Below are 17,394 nucleotides of genomic sequence, written 5' to 3' on the forward strand. Positions count from 1 at the left end.
AAGTTATAAGTCGATGAATTATTTTACAAAGAGATATATTTAATGATGATCAATTATATATACTAATTAGATTATTGCTTCTTCACAAGTCTATCCGAACCCGACCATGTGGCTCTAGCGCTTCGTGTTCTTATGTGTGTGTATATATATATATATACACACACACACACACACACACACATACACACTCCGTTGTACTACTTTAATTATATAGCATGTTATAGTATATGTTAGTGTATTCATTATTTGTATTACAAAATAAAGTGTTAACATATTACATTTATATTATTTAGATAGTAAATATTAATGTGATTCAAAATTTTAACCATGTTTGACCTATTAACCAACCAACTTTGGTCAGTTATTTTTCAGGAAATTACATATACCGACCAAAGTCGGTCGGTAAAATCTTCCCCTACAATAACCGACCAACTTTGGTCGTTAAACTTAACTATAAATTTTATAATTTTATAAAATCTTTTAAATAATAATATAATTATTAAAATTTAAAAATGTGGAACCACATTACCGACCAATATTGGTCGGTAATAAAAACTTTACTTTGACTAAGCAAGTTTGACCACTGCGGTCAAATTTTTAACCAATATACTATGTAATTTAAAAACAATTTTTTTTTTTGTTTGGTAGTTTCCCTCCGTTTTGGACGGTTTTTTGATCGCTTTTGTTGACTGACCAACGTTGGTCGATATGGCTTGGTCGGCTTTTCCCTGATTTTTAGTAGTGTTTGTTTTTCAAAAATTTAAATTAAATATCAGCTAACTGGGGTTAATTATTTTATCTAACATATCTCAATGTGGATTATATTTAAATAGTGCGAAGAAGTTCTCTTTTTAGTACTTTAGCAACATTCCAACACGGGTTTGTTCCCAGTCTGGATATATTATTTTCATAATAATATCTCTTTTTAGTAATTCACTAATTTCATAATTTATACATCAACAATTGCTATTGTACTCTATGCTTTATTTTAATATTATTGATATTATTTTACAACACCTTGTATTACAAAACTCGGCATAAAAGTGCAATGAACATGCCGAAAAATTAGTTTGTAAAAATGGAGGAAGTAACAAATATAAAATGAAAACAAATTGATTTCTTTGTCCAATTTTGGTCAGATAGGCAGTTACTCTTAACTTTGACCAAGGTCCCAAGCAATCACATCGTGAGAAAGCATGACTAGTAACAACGACCCATCTTATTCCTTGGCTCAATCATAAGATTTCCAGTCTCCAGTCTCCAGTCTCCAGTCTTCTTACTCCTTCTATTACTTCAATGCATTAGCCGCTTTCTCTTACCACACAAGTAAACTCTCTTCCTTGTCGGTTCCACACCTCTCCATTTAGCATCACTTCTTTTATTAGAATTCCAAAGAAGTAACAAAATTGAGAAACCAAAAAGATCATGGAAAATATAGAAGTCCCTGAGTATTTCATTTGTCCAATTTCTTTACAAACCATGAAAGATCCAGTGACGGCAATTACAGGAATCTCCTACGATCGTGAAAGCATAGAACATTGGCTTTTCAAGAACCATAATACCATATGTCCAGTTACTAAGCAGCCTTTGCCAACAGACTCTTACTTGACACCAAATCACACTCTCCGCCGTCTGATTCAAGCATGGTGTATAGCAAATGGAGCCAGCGGTATTGATCGGATTCTAACTCCAAAGCCTCCTCCAAGCAAATTCTATGTCCTCAACCTGGTGCTTGATCTTTCGGTCCCCAGAGCGAAGATTAGGACGCTAGAGAAGTTGGAGTTGCTGGCTAAGGAAAATGAGAGGAACAGGCAGTACATGGTTGAAGGTGGAGTTCATAATGCCCTAGTTAGTTTCTTGATCCAATGTTACAAGAAAGGTGATATAAATGGTCTTGAAAAAGCCCTTACTACTCTTTCTTTGATCTGGACTATTTCTTCTTGTGAAACTAAGGTCGAAAATCATGAAGAAATAGTAGATCCGATTATGTGGGCATTAGGTCTTGACCATGAGACGCAAAATCATGCAGTAATAAAAAACCATGCAATGTGTGTGTTGAGAACTGTCATCGGTAAGGCAAATTCGGGGACATTAGAGAGCTTGAAACCTGAGTTTTTCAAGAAAATAACAGGGTTTTTACGAGAGAGTAGTATAATCACACAAAAAGGACTTGATGCTGCTTTACATGTCATGTTAGATACTAGTTCTCTGGGCAGAAACCGAAATATGATGATTGAATCAAGGGCAGTGTTCGAGGTCATCGAGATCGATCTCAAATTTTCAAATAAAAAGACCACAGAGCTCATTCTAGGGATACTATTCCATTTGTGTTCTTGTGCAGATGGAAGAGCGCAACTTCTTAGTCATGCTGCTGGAATTGCCATGATCACAAAGAGGATTCTAAAGGTGACTCCCACCGCAGATGTACGAGCCATGTCGATTCTTTCGTTGATTTCCAAGTATTCTGCAACAAGTGGAGTGCTTCAGGAGATGTTGAAAGTTAAAACCGTGTCAAAGCTTTGCACGGTGCTTCAAGCAGATTGTCCTTCACATCTCAAGGATAAAGCAAGGGAAATCCTAAGAACACATTTTGATGTTTGGAAGAATTCACCCTGTGTTGAAGTTGCTACCTTAACAAGGTATGCTTAATCATTAATTATTACAAGAATTACAAATTAATATCAGAACAATTTTGTACATGCAGTATAACTTTTGATCTCATTTAATAATGTTATTGGTTGAAATCATTTTGCAAGTAAATGAAGAACTTCTTTATTTCCAGTGAAGGATCCACTTGTATAGATGGCTAATAGGACAAATTTCAAGTCTTTGGTAAATCTTATCGTTTCATGTATTCAAACAATCTTTACTTGGTATGTTGTTCTATTAATTTGTAGGGCTCAAGGTAGATGCATGTTTTGAGCATGTCTAACGAATATAATTCTGATTTATAAGAATAGATCAGAATAGAATTCTTCAGCAGCTTAAAAAAAGAAGTTAAGAGGTTTTTTTATGATCTTCTGTTTATTATCTAATTAGCGAATGGCTTTTATGTTATATGTGAATGTAGATTGTGGAGCTGTACACCTTAAATTAATCTGCAATCCGACTATTTTATATATATTGTTAATAAGAGAGTTGTAAGCTTATTCTAATTTAGAATTTACCTGATAAAAAATTTCCCAACAAAGGGGTGTTTCTTTCCCTTGAAGCCTCATTTGAAGGGCTGTCAGACTGAATATTTATTTTCTAAATTTAATACCTTATAAGTTCGATGAAGCTTGACTTTGTCGGTTTAAATTGTTGGTATCGACGTAGGTGATTGCTCGGTATTTCTGATCTGAATTTCTTCCATAACTTGTGCAAGTAATATAGGTATTAATTAATGATCTTGGAGTCAAAGTACGCATTCTAATATACAAAAGGGGGACCAAAGAAACTTTCTATGGGGTTTTGGGTATATGGCTTTTATACTATTTGAAGAAAAAGCATTTATGGTAGATTGGTAGTCCCTTTGATTTACTTTATCTGTTCAACAATTTCCCTTCAATTAACTTCTTAGTGCAATTGTTTTCATGCGATTTGCATTTCTATCTCAATGGATTATGTATGTGATCAACTTTTTCAAAGGGAAAATCAGAATATTTCAATCTTTAAATAAGACAGAGAGATTCCTTTGTTTATCCGTAAAAACGGTACAACTAAATTTGTTACGTGGTTTATAGACAACCGAACTGATTTGATCCAAAATAGTAAATAAACTAAATTAAAAATAAGACTTAGCATTAAAATCAAAGAAAACGGCAGGTTTGGCTCCGGGAGCAATGCCTCCGAGGACAGAAGTAAGAACAATATAAAAAGCAAGTAAAGTTATTTGGTTTAGCTTGAGAATAGAATGTAGCATAAGTTTTGCCAAGAATTTCCTCCCTTACAATGGTTGTTAGAATCTAAGATTTATAGTTATACATAGAAAAATAAGATCCTAGGATCAAGCCCCTCCAAATGACGATAAAGAGGGCCATTGATGAATATGTAACGGTAGGCCATGAATACAAAATTCTCCGCAACGACTGCTCATTTAATGCCAAAGAATATTTTTCATTGAATGTTATCTGATGGCAAGCATTTGATTCTGCCCACGTTGATCATATTCCCTTCGGGGTCAGTCCGATGTCAATTACATATGTTGTTCCTGGTATTGGTTGCTACGCAATTTACTTTCTACCTGTCTTCGATTCTACGGGTTATGTTATCATGATTTAATGTAAACTAATTTTACCATATACAGATAGTTCCCCTGCTTTCCAGTGGCATATCTTTGTGTCACTGGGAAGTTGGTGAAGATTCCTTTCCTGCCGGGAAATCTTCTGAAAAAACCTTCTAAACAGTCTCTAACGCTTGAAAAGACGCATGTCTTCTCGCATTTAATACCTCGAACACGTATTTTTCTACGATTTAGCAATATTTTCTCCGATTCTTGAGATAATCATCACCATGATTTTTGCCGTCTATATCTATACTTATACTCATCATCATACCTCATTCACTTCCAAGATTTTCATAAGTTTCTTACATTCTTTGCACTTAACCTTCTTTTGCTTTCATCTCTTTCCGATTTTCTTCAAAAACTCCATCATCTTCTTAATGTTATGGCTTCTTTTACTGAGTCTTTTAAGAACCCTGGTCTTCTCTTCGGTGGAGGCCCGAAGAGAAGCAAAGTTAAAGATGTTGATGTCGATGCTGATCCTCCTACGGTAAGCACCATTATACCCAAATATTTGAGCACCGTTAATGACTTCCAAGAGAAGTTTCCCTATGTGCATCCCCGGACTTGGGCTGTTAGCTGGTATCCTTCTTCTATTCATCCTTCCAGTATTCCTAGTGTGAAGGAAGACTATAACTGCCCAGACCTAAACATCATTGTTCCTGACCTGGTGGAGTGAGTTACCTACACCAAGAAAGATTTTACGTATGTCTATATGTACCGCTTCACTTTGGGCCCGTTTTCTTTGAGCGGGGGATTTTACCCCGTGATCTTGGAGTTATGCAACCGGTACCAGGTTTGCTTGGCACAAGTAGTCCCTTCTCTATGGCGAATGGTGGCTTGTCTATGCCGGTTGTGCACGGAGACAGAGAAAACCCTAACCCTGACACATATGATAAACCTCTACTCCCCAAAACTTTTTCGTGGGGGAGTAATAAATTTCCGTAAACATGGCCATCACGCCCTTCTTACCAGCGTGAATGAACACAATGACCAATGATGGATGGAGCGGTTTATCATTATTACTACTAGGGATATCAACTCGGCCACAACTCCATCCTTTCCTGAATCATGGAGCCGTTCACATAAGTTTGTGATTTATTCGTCTCTTTCACTCGTAAAAGACTGCTTCCCGTCATCATTGACCTCTTTGTTTCTGTTGTTTCAGCTGTTCGGTGGACACCACCATGGGTTAAAGCCCTGGACCAATGGGTTTAGAAGATTTTTGAATATTATTATGCTAAAAACCCGTCGGTGGAAGGAGATGGCCCCCAAATATGGGTGGAAGGCCAAGAATAATGGTAAACTGAGTCCTTCTACTTTCCGCCTCTGAATGTACCTAAGTAAACTTGCTAACCATATCCTTTTGTTTGATTCAGGATTCCCATATGGCTTTGTTACTGTCCCCAAGTTGAGGTTTTGGCCGATCCTACGGAGGCTGCTAGATTGCTGCAAAATGCTCTCACTCGGAGTGGTGCCCTCGGGTCTGCTTCTGGTGAAGGCATTTCCTCTCAGAATCCCCAGCCAGAGAACAAGTGACCAAAAAGGCGACGCTCTTCCTCGGCTGGGGATATAAACAAGAAAGTAAATAAGGCCACACCTAAGCCGACCGTAACCACTGTGGTCATTGAAGATGACGGTAAAGCTAGTGATGAAGAGGCTTCCCTTTAATGAAGACAACAATCTTAATCAGCTCAACCAAGTGCTCAAAAGGGAGAGCTTTTAGAACTAACCGATGAAGAGGTTCGAGCACTGTGGGGCAAGATTGATTTGGTTGATAATGCCAACTCCCGCTGTCCTGTCCCCGTTGCTGTTTCTGGTCCCGGGAGGTCAGAATCCGGGCCTCTTCTGCCTTCAGTTAATGAGCAACCAATAATCAGCACTGCTCCTGTTACAACTGCTTCTCAACCTACAACACCAATAACTTCATGCCTATCTACACCAGTTGCACCTTTTCCATCAGCATCCACTGCATCTCCTCTGCCAGCCACAGACGCTCGAGAAGAGGATGTTTCTCCTCCCAAGTCCCCTAACTATGGAAATTTTGGGCAAAACTATTCACCCCCTTCTCTAGATCCTCGAGAGAGGAGGAGTGTCACTCTCTCGATTTCAAAGGGGTGCCATTTGCTGTCCAACCCGGTGGAGCTTGCCAACAACCTGAATCCACTGGCTTCAGAGAAAGATAAGGGGAAGATACACTCCCTTTTAGGGAAGCGTATGTTGAATAACGCCATGCACAATGCGACAGTGGTACCATACTTGTTCTCTTACTGCTTATTCTTTATTTATCTATTATAATAGGGTTTCTGACTTTGATATATGTTTTGTAGGCCAACTTCCTCGCTTTCGAGGGCCTTCAGAGATTGATCCTTGATAAAGAGGGACTTATGTCCGAATGGGATCAACTGTTTGCCGAAAGGAATCAACTTGCTGCGCACCTCCTGGTGCTGGAGGCAAAGGCCGCCGAAGCGGTCGAGCTTGAGGCCCGGTTGCAGTAGATTGAGCAGGAAGTGATCGCCCACAACCAAGAAGCCACTCAGGTACATGCACAACTTTAAGATGCTAAGGCTAGGTGGGATGTATTAATGCTTCCGATGACGCTTCCTTCATAGTATTCTTTCCTTTGTTGCCTCTTTAAAAACCTTGCTAGAAATACCCGATCGGGACAAATATTGGTCGAAGGAAAAAAGAGTGCAGCATATACATTCAGTATATGCAGGATCCATCAGCAATAATACCGTTTGAGGTGAGTCACGTTCCAATTGCTGGGAAATTTGACTCGATATTGATTCTCCAGTTCGTATTATCCCTTACCGATGACAACTGAAACCCGATAGGGGCCTTCCCACGTCAGACCCAGCTTCCTACCATTGATTTCCCGAGTGTTCTGAGTCACTTTCTTCAAAACCAAGTCTCCTACTATAATGTAGCGGATATTGGCCCTCCGGTTATAGTATCTTTCCATCCTTTTCTTATGAGCCACCATCCTCATGATTACTAAGTCCCTGCATTCATCGAGCAGTTCCAGCTTCACCATCAATGCCTCATTATTTGTGTTCTTCATCTGTTCGGAAGAACCGTAAGTTTGGTTCTTCCACTTCCACCTAGATCAGAGCTTCCACGCTGTATATGAGAGAGAAAGGTATCTCTCCCGTGCTTGATTTTGTCATTGTCCGGTATGCCCATAGCACGTCCGGTAACTCTTCGGGACACTTGCCTTTAGCAGTTTCTAACCTCTTTTGAGGTTTTGGATAATTACCTTATTGGTTGACTCCGCCTGTCTATTAGCACTTGGATGGTACGGTGAGGAGGTAATTCTTTTGATTTTCAGATTTTCAAGAAACTTTGTGAATTTGGAGCCTATGAACTGCGGTCCGTTATTGTAGGCAATTTTCTTTGGTTTTTCGAATCGGCAAATTATTTGTTCCCATAGGAAGTCGATCACTTCGTGCTCACTGATCTTTTGGTAAGGACCTACTTCTACCCACTCAGTGAAGTAATCGGTTAAAATGAAAAAGAATCTTACCTTTCCAGGACCCGATGACAACTGACCAACTATATCCATCCCCAATTCATGAATGGCCATGGGGACAATATTGAATGCAAAATTTCCACCGGTTGGTGCACCAACTGTGCATTGCGCTAACACTTGTTGCATTTCTGAATGAACGCTTTTGCGTATTACTCCATCCAGAGCCAGTAGTATCCTGCCTTAACTAGCTTTAGCACCAACAAATCTACACTAGAATGGTTCCCGCAAATCCTTCATGGACCGATATTCATCACATAGTCTGCGTCTGAGGCTCCTAAACATTGGGCCAACGGGCCTTGGAATGATCTCCTATATAATTGTCCACCCAAAAGCTGTAGCGAGTGGCTTTGCTGCGTAGTTCCCAGGATGCCTTCGGGTCCTCGGGCAACTTGCCATGCTGAAGATAATCGACAAACTCATTCCTTCAGTCCCAGACCCGGTTGGTTGTATTTAATTCACAATAGCCATCCATATCTAGTACCGAATGCATAAGTTAAAAGACAGTACCAGAGTCAGATCCTTTCATTTTCCTGGACGACCCCAAATTGGCCAGTGCATCTGCTTCTACATTCTCTTCTCTCGGGATGTATGTGATCGGCCACTCCCGAAATCGTGCAAGAAATGTTTAAACTTTAATCATGTACTGTTGCATGCCTTTCTCTTTTGTGTCAAAAATCCCGTACACTTGGTTTACTACTAGTTGGGAATCGCATTTGATTTCTATGACATCAAAGCCAAGTCCCCAAGCCAGTTCGAGTCCTGCAACCTAAGCCTCATACTTGGCTTCATTGTTAGTCAACAAAACAATTTTTATGGCCTGCCTTAGGATTTTCACCGAAAGCGTGATTAGGACCACCCCGAGCCCGGACCTTTTCACATTGGAAGCTCCATCTGTGAACTAGGTCCAAACTCCTGATAACGTTTTTGACACCAACACTACTTCTTTAGTACCAGGGAAAATAACCCGGGACTAAAATCGACCACAAAGTCGGCCAAAACTTGTGATTTGATCGCAGTCCTAGGCTTGTATTCAATATCAAAGTCACTAATTTTGACTACCCATTTGGCCAACCGGCCTGACAACTCAGGCTTGTGAAGAACATTCCTCAAGGAGAAGGTTGTCACAACGGCTATCAACTGGCACTGAAAATAAGGCCTTAGCTTTCGAGATGCGGCTACGAGAGCTAAGTCTAGTTTTTTTGAAGTGCGGATAATGAGTCTACGCTCCTGGAAAAATTTTGCTAATATAATAACAAGAAATTGTGTACCGTCGTCCTCCCGGACTGGAACGGCACTTACCGCTACCTCTGAGACCGCTAGGTATATTAGCAATTGTTTACCTTTCCACGACTTTGATAGTAGCGAGGGGCTCGATAAATAATGTTTCAGGTCTTTCAAGGCTTGTTGGCATTCTGGGGTCTATTCAAAAATTTTCTTCTTCTTTAGAAATGAGAAAAAGTGATTACATTTTTCCGAGGATCGAGAGATGAACCTGCTTAAAGCGGCCAATCTTTCGGTTAGCCTCTGTTCTTCTTTTATGCATGTCAGTTGGTAATGGATGGCCTCGATGGATTTGATCTTATCGGGATTGACCTCGATCCCCCTTCGTGAAACCAAGAAACCTAAGAACTTAACGGAGCCAACTTCGAACGCGCATTTATTCGTGTTGAGCTTGATGTCATGCTTCCTCAAGATATCGAAGGTTTCTTGGAGGTGATTTAAACGATTACCTGCATTCAAAGACTTGACCAACAAGTCATCTATATACACTTCTATCGTTTTACCTATTTTCTTCTGGAACATCTTGTTCACAAGCCTCTAATAAGTGGCTCCAGCATTTTTAAGCCCGAAGGGCATTACATTGTAACAATATGTGCTAAAGTTCGTTATAGGCATCGAGGAAACTCATTAACTCATGCTTGGATGTTGCATGAATTATTTGATAAATGTTTGGCAATGGGAATGAGTTTTTAGGGCACGCCTTATTCAAGTCTTTATAATCTACGCACATTCGAAACTTTTTGTTCTTTACCGGAACAACAACTATATTAGCTAACCATTCAGGAGGTACCATCCGGGATGATTTACTTCTAATATTGAAGCGATGTGAAGTAGTCGAGTTACCTTTTCCTTAACAAACCTATTTCTAACCTCGGCTACCGGGCATTTCTTTTGCCTTACAGGAGGGACTCTTGGGTCACGACCACCTCTAGTAGGATACCTATCATATCCGAGTGCGACCATGCAAAAAAATCAACGTTAGCTTTAAGGAAATTAATAAATCCTAACCTGAGCTCGGGATTGAGTCCTGTTCCTAAGTGTAACTTTCTCTCCAAGAATTCCTCAAACAAATCCACTTGTTCGAGTTCTTCTGCTATGGATTTGGTCGTGTCTGTCTCTTCCGGTAACTAAGAGTATCTTGGTACCTGGTGGGATTTCGACGAATACTCGCCCTTATCATCTTCACCTGGCACAGGAGCAGGTGCCAGTTCCTGTAATTGCTATTTGATGGGCTCCTTCCCTTTACTGCTAGAAATCGATACTGTGTTCATTTCTCTTGTTGTCGGTTAATCTCCTCTTATATGTTTGATTCCTTCTGGGGTCAGGAATTTCAACAATTGGTGATATGTTGATGGTACGACCTTCATATCATGTAACCATGGTCTACCAAGAATTATGTTGTAGCCCATGTCACCGTCTACCACTTTTAATAAGGAGGTCTTCGTGACCCCTTTGGCATTCGTGGGCAGCAGGATCTCTCCTCAGGTTGTCACACTCACCAAGTTGAACCCATCGAGGAGCTTTGTTGCCGGAATGATACTTTCGGTTAATTTGGCTTGTTCCAACACTCTCCATTTAACGATGCTGTTGAGATTCCCAGGTCAAACAAAACACGTTTAATCTTGAAATTTAGAACATTAAGAGAAATTACCAGGGCGTCGTTATGCGGCAGAATAAGTCTGTCAGCGTCTTTCTCTGTGAAGGTGATGTCCTCTTCGGCAACTTCCCAGAGTCTCTTATTGTGTGTCACCGATACTTTTGTCTTCTTGGCTGCTGAGAAGGTTACACCATTGATTTCATTCCTTCCAAAAGTCATGTTGATAGTCAACCAAGGAGGGTCTTCCCCTCTCTTCGAGGGTTCTGCATTGTCTCGATTGTGGCTGTAATTATTTTTGGCTCGTTCGCTCAAGAATTCCCTGAGATGGCCGTTCTTCAACAGCGTTGCCACCTCTTCGTGCAGATGTCGGCAGTACTTAATTCTCTAGTCGTGAGTCCCATGATATTCACATTATAAGTTGGGCTCCCACTGGCTGGGAAAAGATCTGATTGGCTTCGTGAATAATGCTTCTTTGATATTCCTCATCGCCGATACCAACTCCACTATGTTGATGTTGAAATTGTAATCTGATAACCTGGGATAAGTGGAATCTCGGGTCCCCGATACCTCTTTTCCTTGTAACAATATGTTGTTCCGACCATGGTCAATTCTTCTTCCGGGAGAGAACCTATTCGAGGACCGGACCCTTTGCTGCCGTGTACCTCGGCTCTCTCGTAAGACAAAAAGCGGCCTTTAGAAGATCACCGATCTGCATCAAAATCATCCTTGAATTTATCCCAGTTCTTGTCTTGGTGTCGCCCTTTGGTTGATGTCGGGAACCCGAGCTGATCATCTTCTATTCTTATCTTCGATTCATAGCGGTTTGGACATCCGCCCATATGGTCGCTTGGAATTCGAGCATGCTTTCCTTCAACTTTTGGGAGATGTCAGAGCTCCTCGGGTTCAAACCCTTAGTGAATGACTCCACTGCCCATTCGTCTTGTACGACCGATAGCAGCTTTCTCTCTTTCTAGAATCTAATAACGAACTCCCGAAGCAATTTGGACTCACCTTGTGAGATCTTGGATATGTCTGCCTTCCTAGATTCGACCTTTCTTTCCCCGACTTGAGCCTTAATAAATGAATGTGCAAGACTTTCAAAAGAGTCAATTGAATGCTCGGGTATAAGCGAATTCCATGTCAAGGCCCCCTTGGTGAGTGTTTCTCCAAACTTTTTCATCCGAACCGCTTTGATCTCGTGTTTAGCCAAATTGTTCCCTTTCATAGCCGTTGTGTAAGTTGTGATGTGCTCCTGAGGGTCCAAAGTCCTATCATATTTTGGTATGTTTGGCATCATGAACCTCTTTGGGATTAACTCCGATGCTGCGATTGGTTTGAATGGTAATTGAGTATATTTTTTTCGAATCCAGGCCCTTAAAACTGGTGGTGCGCCCGGAATCTGGTCCATCAAACTCCTTCCTGTTTTGATCAATCGCTCGTTCATCTCCCTCATAATTCTCATGAGTTCGGTTTTGAAGTGATCATTACCGTTGTCATTACCGAATCCGCTACCGGTCCCCCTGGCACCGTCAAAGCAGACCACACCCCTAGGGGTATTGTTATCAACTTTTTTAGTCGTCTGATTTACAGAGACACCGAGCGGAGACGGACCTCTTCCGTTTGCGTTGTTAGAAGCGCCTGGCAATGGTTGCTTCAATTCTGTCATGACCTGTTCCTGCCTTGAGAGATGGCCCATGATAGCCTTTTGTTGCTCTATCAAGATCCTTAATATTTTCCACAATGTGTCTGTCTTTGGCGTCATCAGGAGTTGGCTTTCGTACATGTCGCGAGTATTATTTTTCATGGATTGGGGTTGTCTCATCCCCCTCGTTGCGGGTGTCGCTGATTGAATCCTCTTGTTGAGGTAGATTTTCATGTCCTTCAACGTTGAGTGCGATGTTGACATCGTTAGCTGCCATTTTTGATTTTTCGCTAAAAAACAAAGAACCAAACAAGTTAGTAATAGACGCAAGGACTAACTTAATTACGTAACTGTCTAAGCCCCACGGTGGGTGCCAAACTGTTTACCATAAAATGGTACAGTTGAATTTGTTACATGATTTATAGACAAGCGAACTGATTTTATCAAAATAATAAATAAACTAGATTAAAAATAAGACTTAGCGTTAAAATCAAAGAAAATGACAGGTTTGGCTTCGGGAGCAATGCCTCTGAGGATAGAAGTAAGAACAATATAAAAAGCAAGTAAAGTTATTTGGTTTAGGTTAAGAATAGAATGTAGCATAAGTTTTGCCATGAATTTCCTCCCTTACAATAGATGTTGTGTCTACTATTTACTGTTATACCTAGGGAAACAAGATCATAGGATCAAGCCCCTCTTAGATGACAATAAAGAGGGCCATTGATAAATATGTAACAGTAGGCCATAAATGCAAATATTCTCCGCAACGGCTACTCATTTAATGCTAGGGAATATTCTTCTTTGAATGATATCTGATGGCAAGCATTTTATTCTCCTAACGTTGATCATATTCCCTTCGGGGTCAGCCCTATGTCAATTGCAGCTGTTGTTCCTGGTACTGTTGCTACGCAATTTACTTTTTACATGTCTTCAGTTCCACATCTCATGCTGTCATTCGATCATTTAATGTAAACTAATTTTGCCCTATACATCCTTATAACATAATATATCACTAACCATACAAATTATTCACCATTTAATGCCTATTATACCTTAATTAGTATAGAACTTGTACGATATGCGCACAATATTAAAGAATATTAATCATGTCGAATATTAAAGGAAGAAAATGAAATAGCCATCGAATAATTTATGTTTTTCCTTTTTCTTTGTTAAATTATCTACTACTAAGTATTATTAATTTGCACTATGACTTCTAGTACAATACTGTTTTTAACCTCTATCATATTGTTATCAATTATTCAATTGTCTAATTTATGAATAGTATATTAGTACCATTTACCTACTTTATTTTATTTAAAGTTAATTCAAGTATAAATGTGACATGATCTCCATCCCTTTTTTTTCTTCTACTGTGTAATGACCCGGATCAGTCATTTTGAGTTTTAGCGTTTCATTCGGTATTTGAGACTTTGAATAGCTTCATATGATATATTATAACTTGAGTGTATGGTTGGGTTTAATGTTTGAGTAGTTGGAGATTGATTTGGAAGAATGTCTCTTGATTTGGAAGCTTTACACTGATAGAGATGACCAAGGTTTGACTTTTGGGTAAACGGACTTAGAATTGGTTATTCATTCTTTGGATAGGTTCGTATGATAATTTTGGGATTGTACGTATTTGTTTCGGAGGTTCCTAGAAGAATTCGACACTATTAGTCGACATTTGAAGTACTTAAGAGTTCATAAGTTTGACCAAGAGCTGACTTTGATATTATAGGACTCCAATTGGTATTCTGAGACTTTGGATAGGTCTATATAGTTGAATTGAACTTGTGTGAAAAGTTTGGAAGTAATTCGAAGTGTTTAAGTATGATTCAGACACTCTTTTGAAATAATGAAGATTTAACAACTTAAGAGAAATTCTATTCGGTTTGAGCCTCGATTCTTTGTTGTGATATTCCCGTGGGTGTTTTGAGGCTTTGGATATATTTGGATAATATATTTGTACTTGTTGGTATGATTGGATGGTTCCGATGGGCTCGAGTGCATTTTTGGATCATTGGTGAAGAAATTAGTTAAGTGTCCATGGTCAATATCGGGTTAAGATGACCTCTTTTTGGTGTTTTGAGTGTGCGACCAGATTGATAGCGTGTTTTATGATTCAAATGCATATATATTTTGTATATGGGAGGATTCAAATGAGTTTTGGGTGCTAAAATGAAGATTTTTTTGTTGTTGGTTTTTTTCTCGTGTAAGTAATTACAAAAATACCATTTATGTCCCTGAAATTTTCAGACTTCCTCTAAAACTTCAATACAGCATATCTCCCTCATTTTAAGGCCAAATTGGGTGATTAAAAAGGCTATCTTGGGTGTAATATTGCAAGGACCATGTTGGGATTATCAAACATGAGTTTCGGGATCATCTAGGATTTGATTCGGGCTGGGACAGCTGCTGCATTTTTACTTGTTTCAGAATTTAGTTACTTTTTCTCACAAGATTTAAGAGACTGACTTTGAGCAACTTTGGAGGGGATTCCAACCTTGAATTTAGTGATTTTTTGATGAATCAAATTGAAGAAATTGGGCGTTTTTAGTAAAAACGTTTTTAAATCATAAATTGATGATTTGAAGGCCGATTTGAGGTCAGAATTGGATTAAAAATTAGTATGGTTGGACTCGTATCAGAATGGATATTTGGAGTTTGTGAGTTTTGTTGGAGTCTGGGGTGCGAGCCTGTGGATGACTTTTTGATTTTAGTTAAAGATCGAAGCTTTATTATTAGGAATCATTTTAATGGTTTTTATTTATGATATTAAGTTATTTTGGCTAGATTCGAGCTGCCCGAAGGTTGTTTCACGCGGGAAGGGATTCTTAGAGTTTTGATTTAGCTTGTTTGAGGTAAGTGTCTTGCCTAGATTTGTTGGGGGATGGTTGGTTGCGATATTGAGGAAACTGACAATAACTTCTTTTAGTAATCATTTACTGCTTCGCATATTTTTTCTTGTACTCCTCTATTATTCCTAGTAGTGTTTCTATTGCCAATCTATCTGAACATGTGATATTAGTATATTTTGACTTAAAAAACTCGTCACTACTTCACCGAGGTTAGTCAAGATACTTACTGAGTATATGGGGTCGGTTGTACTCATACTAAAATTTTGTACCTTGCATGCAGATATTGGAGCTGCATAGCTGTGGAAGACGGAGCCTTGCATTGAAGTCATACTTGTGTTCCAAATTCAAGCTACCTCTTGTTCATGGTAGTTTAGGATTCATCTTTGTTTATGTAAACTTCAAACATATTTTGTATTTATTCTTCATATCGGCATTGTAAATCCAAATCGTAGGGGCTCATGACTTGTACTACCACTCCTTGGGGTAGTTGTATTGAATTTAGTTGTAGCTTCTATTATATATATTGTTGATTTCTCGGTTAGCTGTAACTTATATTGCTTGGCTTACCTAACGGGTTGGGTTAGGTTCCATCATGACTTAGTGGGATTTTGGGTCGTGACAAGTTGGTATTAGAGCTCTAGGTTCTTAGGTTCTACGAGTCATGAGCAAGTGTGTAGTAGAGTCTTGTGGATCGGAATACTAACGCCCATACCTATCTTTGAGAGGCTACAAGGCATGTAGGAAACTTTCCATATTTCCTTCTTTATCGTGCGACATTGATTCAACTTGAAGCATGTTTCTTTGAATTCCTTCTATCCACTCGTATGTTATGTTGAGCATTCGGTATTGGTTGTACATTGACGGCTTGTGATATCATGGTTGAGGTGCGAGATGTGTTCTCCATGTTGTGGAGATTGGTTAATTTGGAGGACTTGAGGCCAGGTTTAGATCATAGTTTGGGCTCGGTGGTTTCAATTGTGTGAGTATGTGCTTCGAATTCATATGTCCGATAGTGGGATTGATAGCTCGGTGAGTGGTTGGATACCTATATGATGAGTATGATGTGACTGCGGAGTGTGCTTAGATGGTCTGGATGTGATGATGAAATGTTTTGCTTTGGATGCGAAATGATTATAGATGATTGATTTTTATCTTGATGTGTTGTACAATCTTGAGTTATGAGCGTGTGGAAGGAATCTTTCATGTTACTCATTTGAGGAATGAAATAGGTTCTTATGTCTTGTTGACAAGTTTAGACTCAGGAAGATTAAGTGATTGCATTGTGGTTGTTACCATGATAGGGCGTAGATAGATGCTAGTTTGAGGCTAAGCGGGTAGGTTATCTCCTGTGGGATGTTCTGAGGTTGTGTGATCCCTATGAGGTTTCTGTGAAGAGTTTTCTTTCAACCAGCGGGATGTGTATGGGCTGCAATTTGAGTTCGAATCACTTGAGGAAGGTTGCATGACTGCCACGGGGATGGATATGCGCTTAGCGGGTGATTTGAGGTATTTTATGATTATAGCCACATGAGCATATGAAGGATTTAGTTGAATTATAGTGCGGGATTATGGCACTGATAGAATAAAGGTATTGTGGGTTGTCGGGTGTTATGTGCTATGGCATCGAGCCAAGTGGGGGAGTCTACTATCAACAATGAGATTTCATGGTCATGTGTTATATTAGTTTTGGTCTGAGGCATAATTGTGGATTGGTTATGACTTGACGAGGTTGGATTCAAGGATGACTCGAGTAAGGAAATTTCTGGATGCATAATGTATTACACCTTATGGGTATATGGAAACCTTGGAATGATTCGGGTTATCATTCATGGTGGATATAGTGTTAAGGTGTTTGTGTGCTAATGGAGTACCAGTCGTTCACCTCATATTGGCAGTGCATTGGGAGATTTGAGCAGAGTGAATGACTCTCAAGAAGGTTCTAATGAGTTCAAGGTTTGTATGTGGTATTTGTGGATTTCCCGGATTTGTATATGGCTAAGATCTAGATTTTCATTGGATGGTGCTGAGACTTGCGATATTCCTGTATCATTAGTGATTCTACATTTAGGTATTAGAGAGGTTAAAGAAACAGCTTCAGAGTCACAAAAGGTCTCTTCAGAGTGGGTATCTCGCTTGCAGCATCATTGGGTGCTTCAGAGGGAACACAATGGCTTATGGCTTTCAGAAGACGTGGTTTATGCGAGGATTATGGTAAGC

The 17,394-nt window shown here is 39.6% G+C and overlaps 1 protein-coding gene across 1 annotated transcript; it reads left to right on the forward strand.

Annotated features, from left to right (window-relative positions):
* Window positions 1–1,405: 1,405 nt before the first annotated feature.
* Window positions 1,406–2,796, forward strand: LOC104105661 (E3 ubiquitin-protein ligase PUB24-like). Its single transcript, XM_009614023.4, has one exon. It carries the CDS (start codon window positions 1,426–1,428, stop codon window positions 2,647–2,649), a length of 1,224 nt encoding a protein of 407 aa, XP_009612318.1. The 5' UTR covers window positions 1,406–1,425; the 3' UTR covers window positions 2,650–2,796.
* The last annotated feature ends 14,598 nt before the right edge of the window (window positions 2,797–17,394 follow it).

The sequence above is a fragment of the Nicotiana tomentosiformis genome, chromosome 7 (genome assembly GCF_000390325.3).
Source record: "Nicotiana tomentosiformis chromosome 7, ASM39032v3, whole genome shotgun sequence".
Classification (NCBI taxonomy): Eukaryota; Viridiplantae; Streptophyta; class Magnoliopsida; order Solanales; family Solanaceae; genus Nicotiana; species Nicotiana tomentosiformis.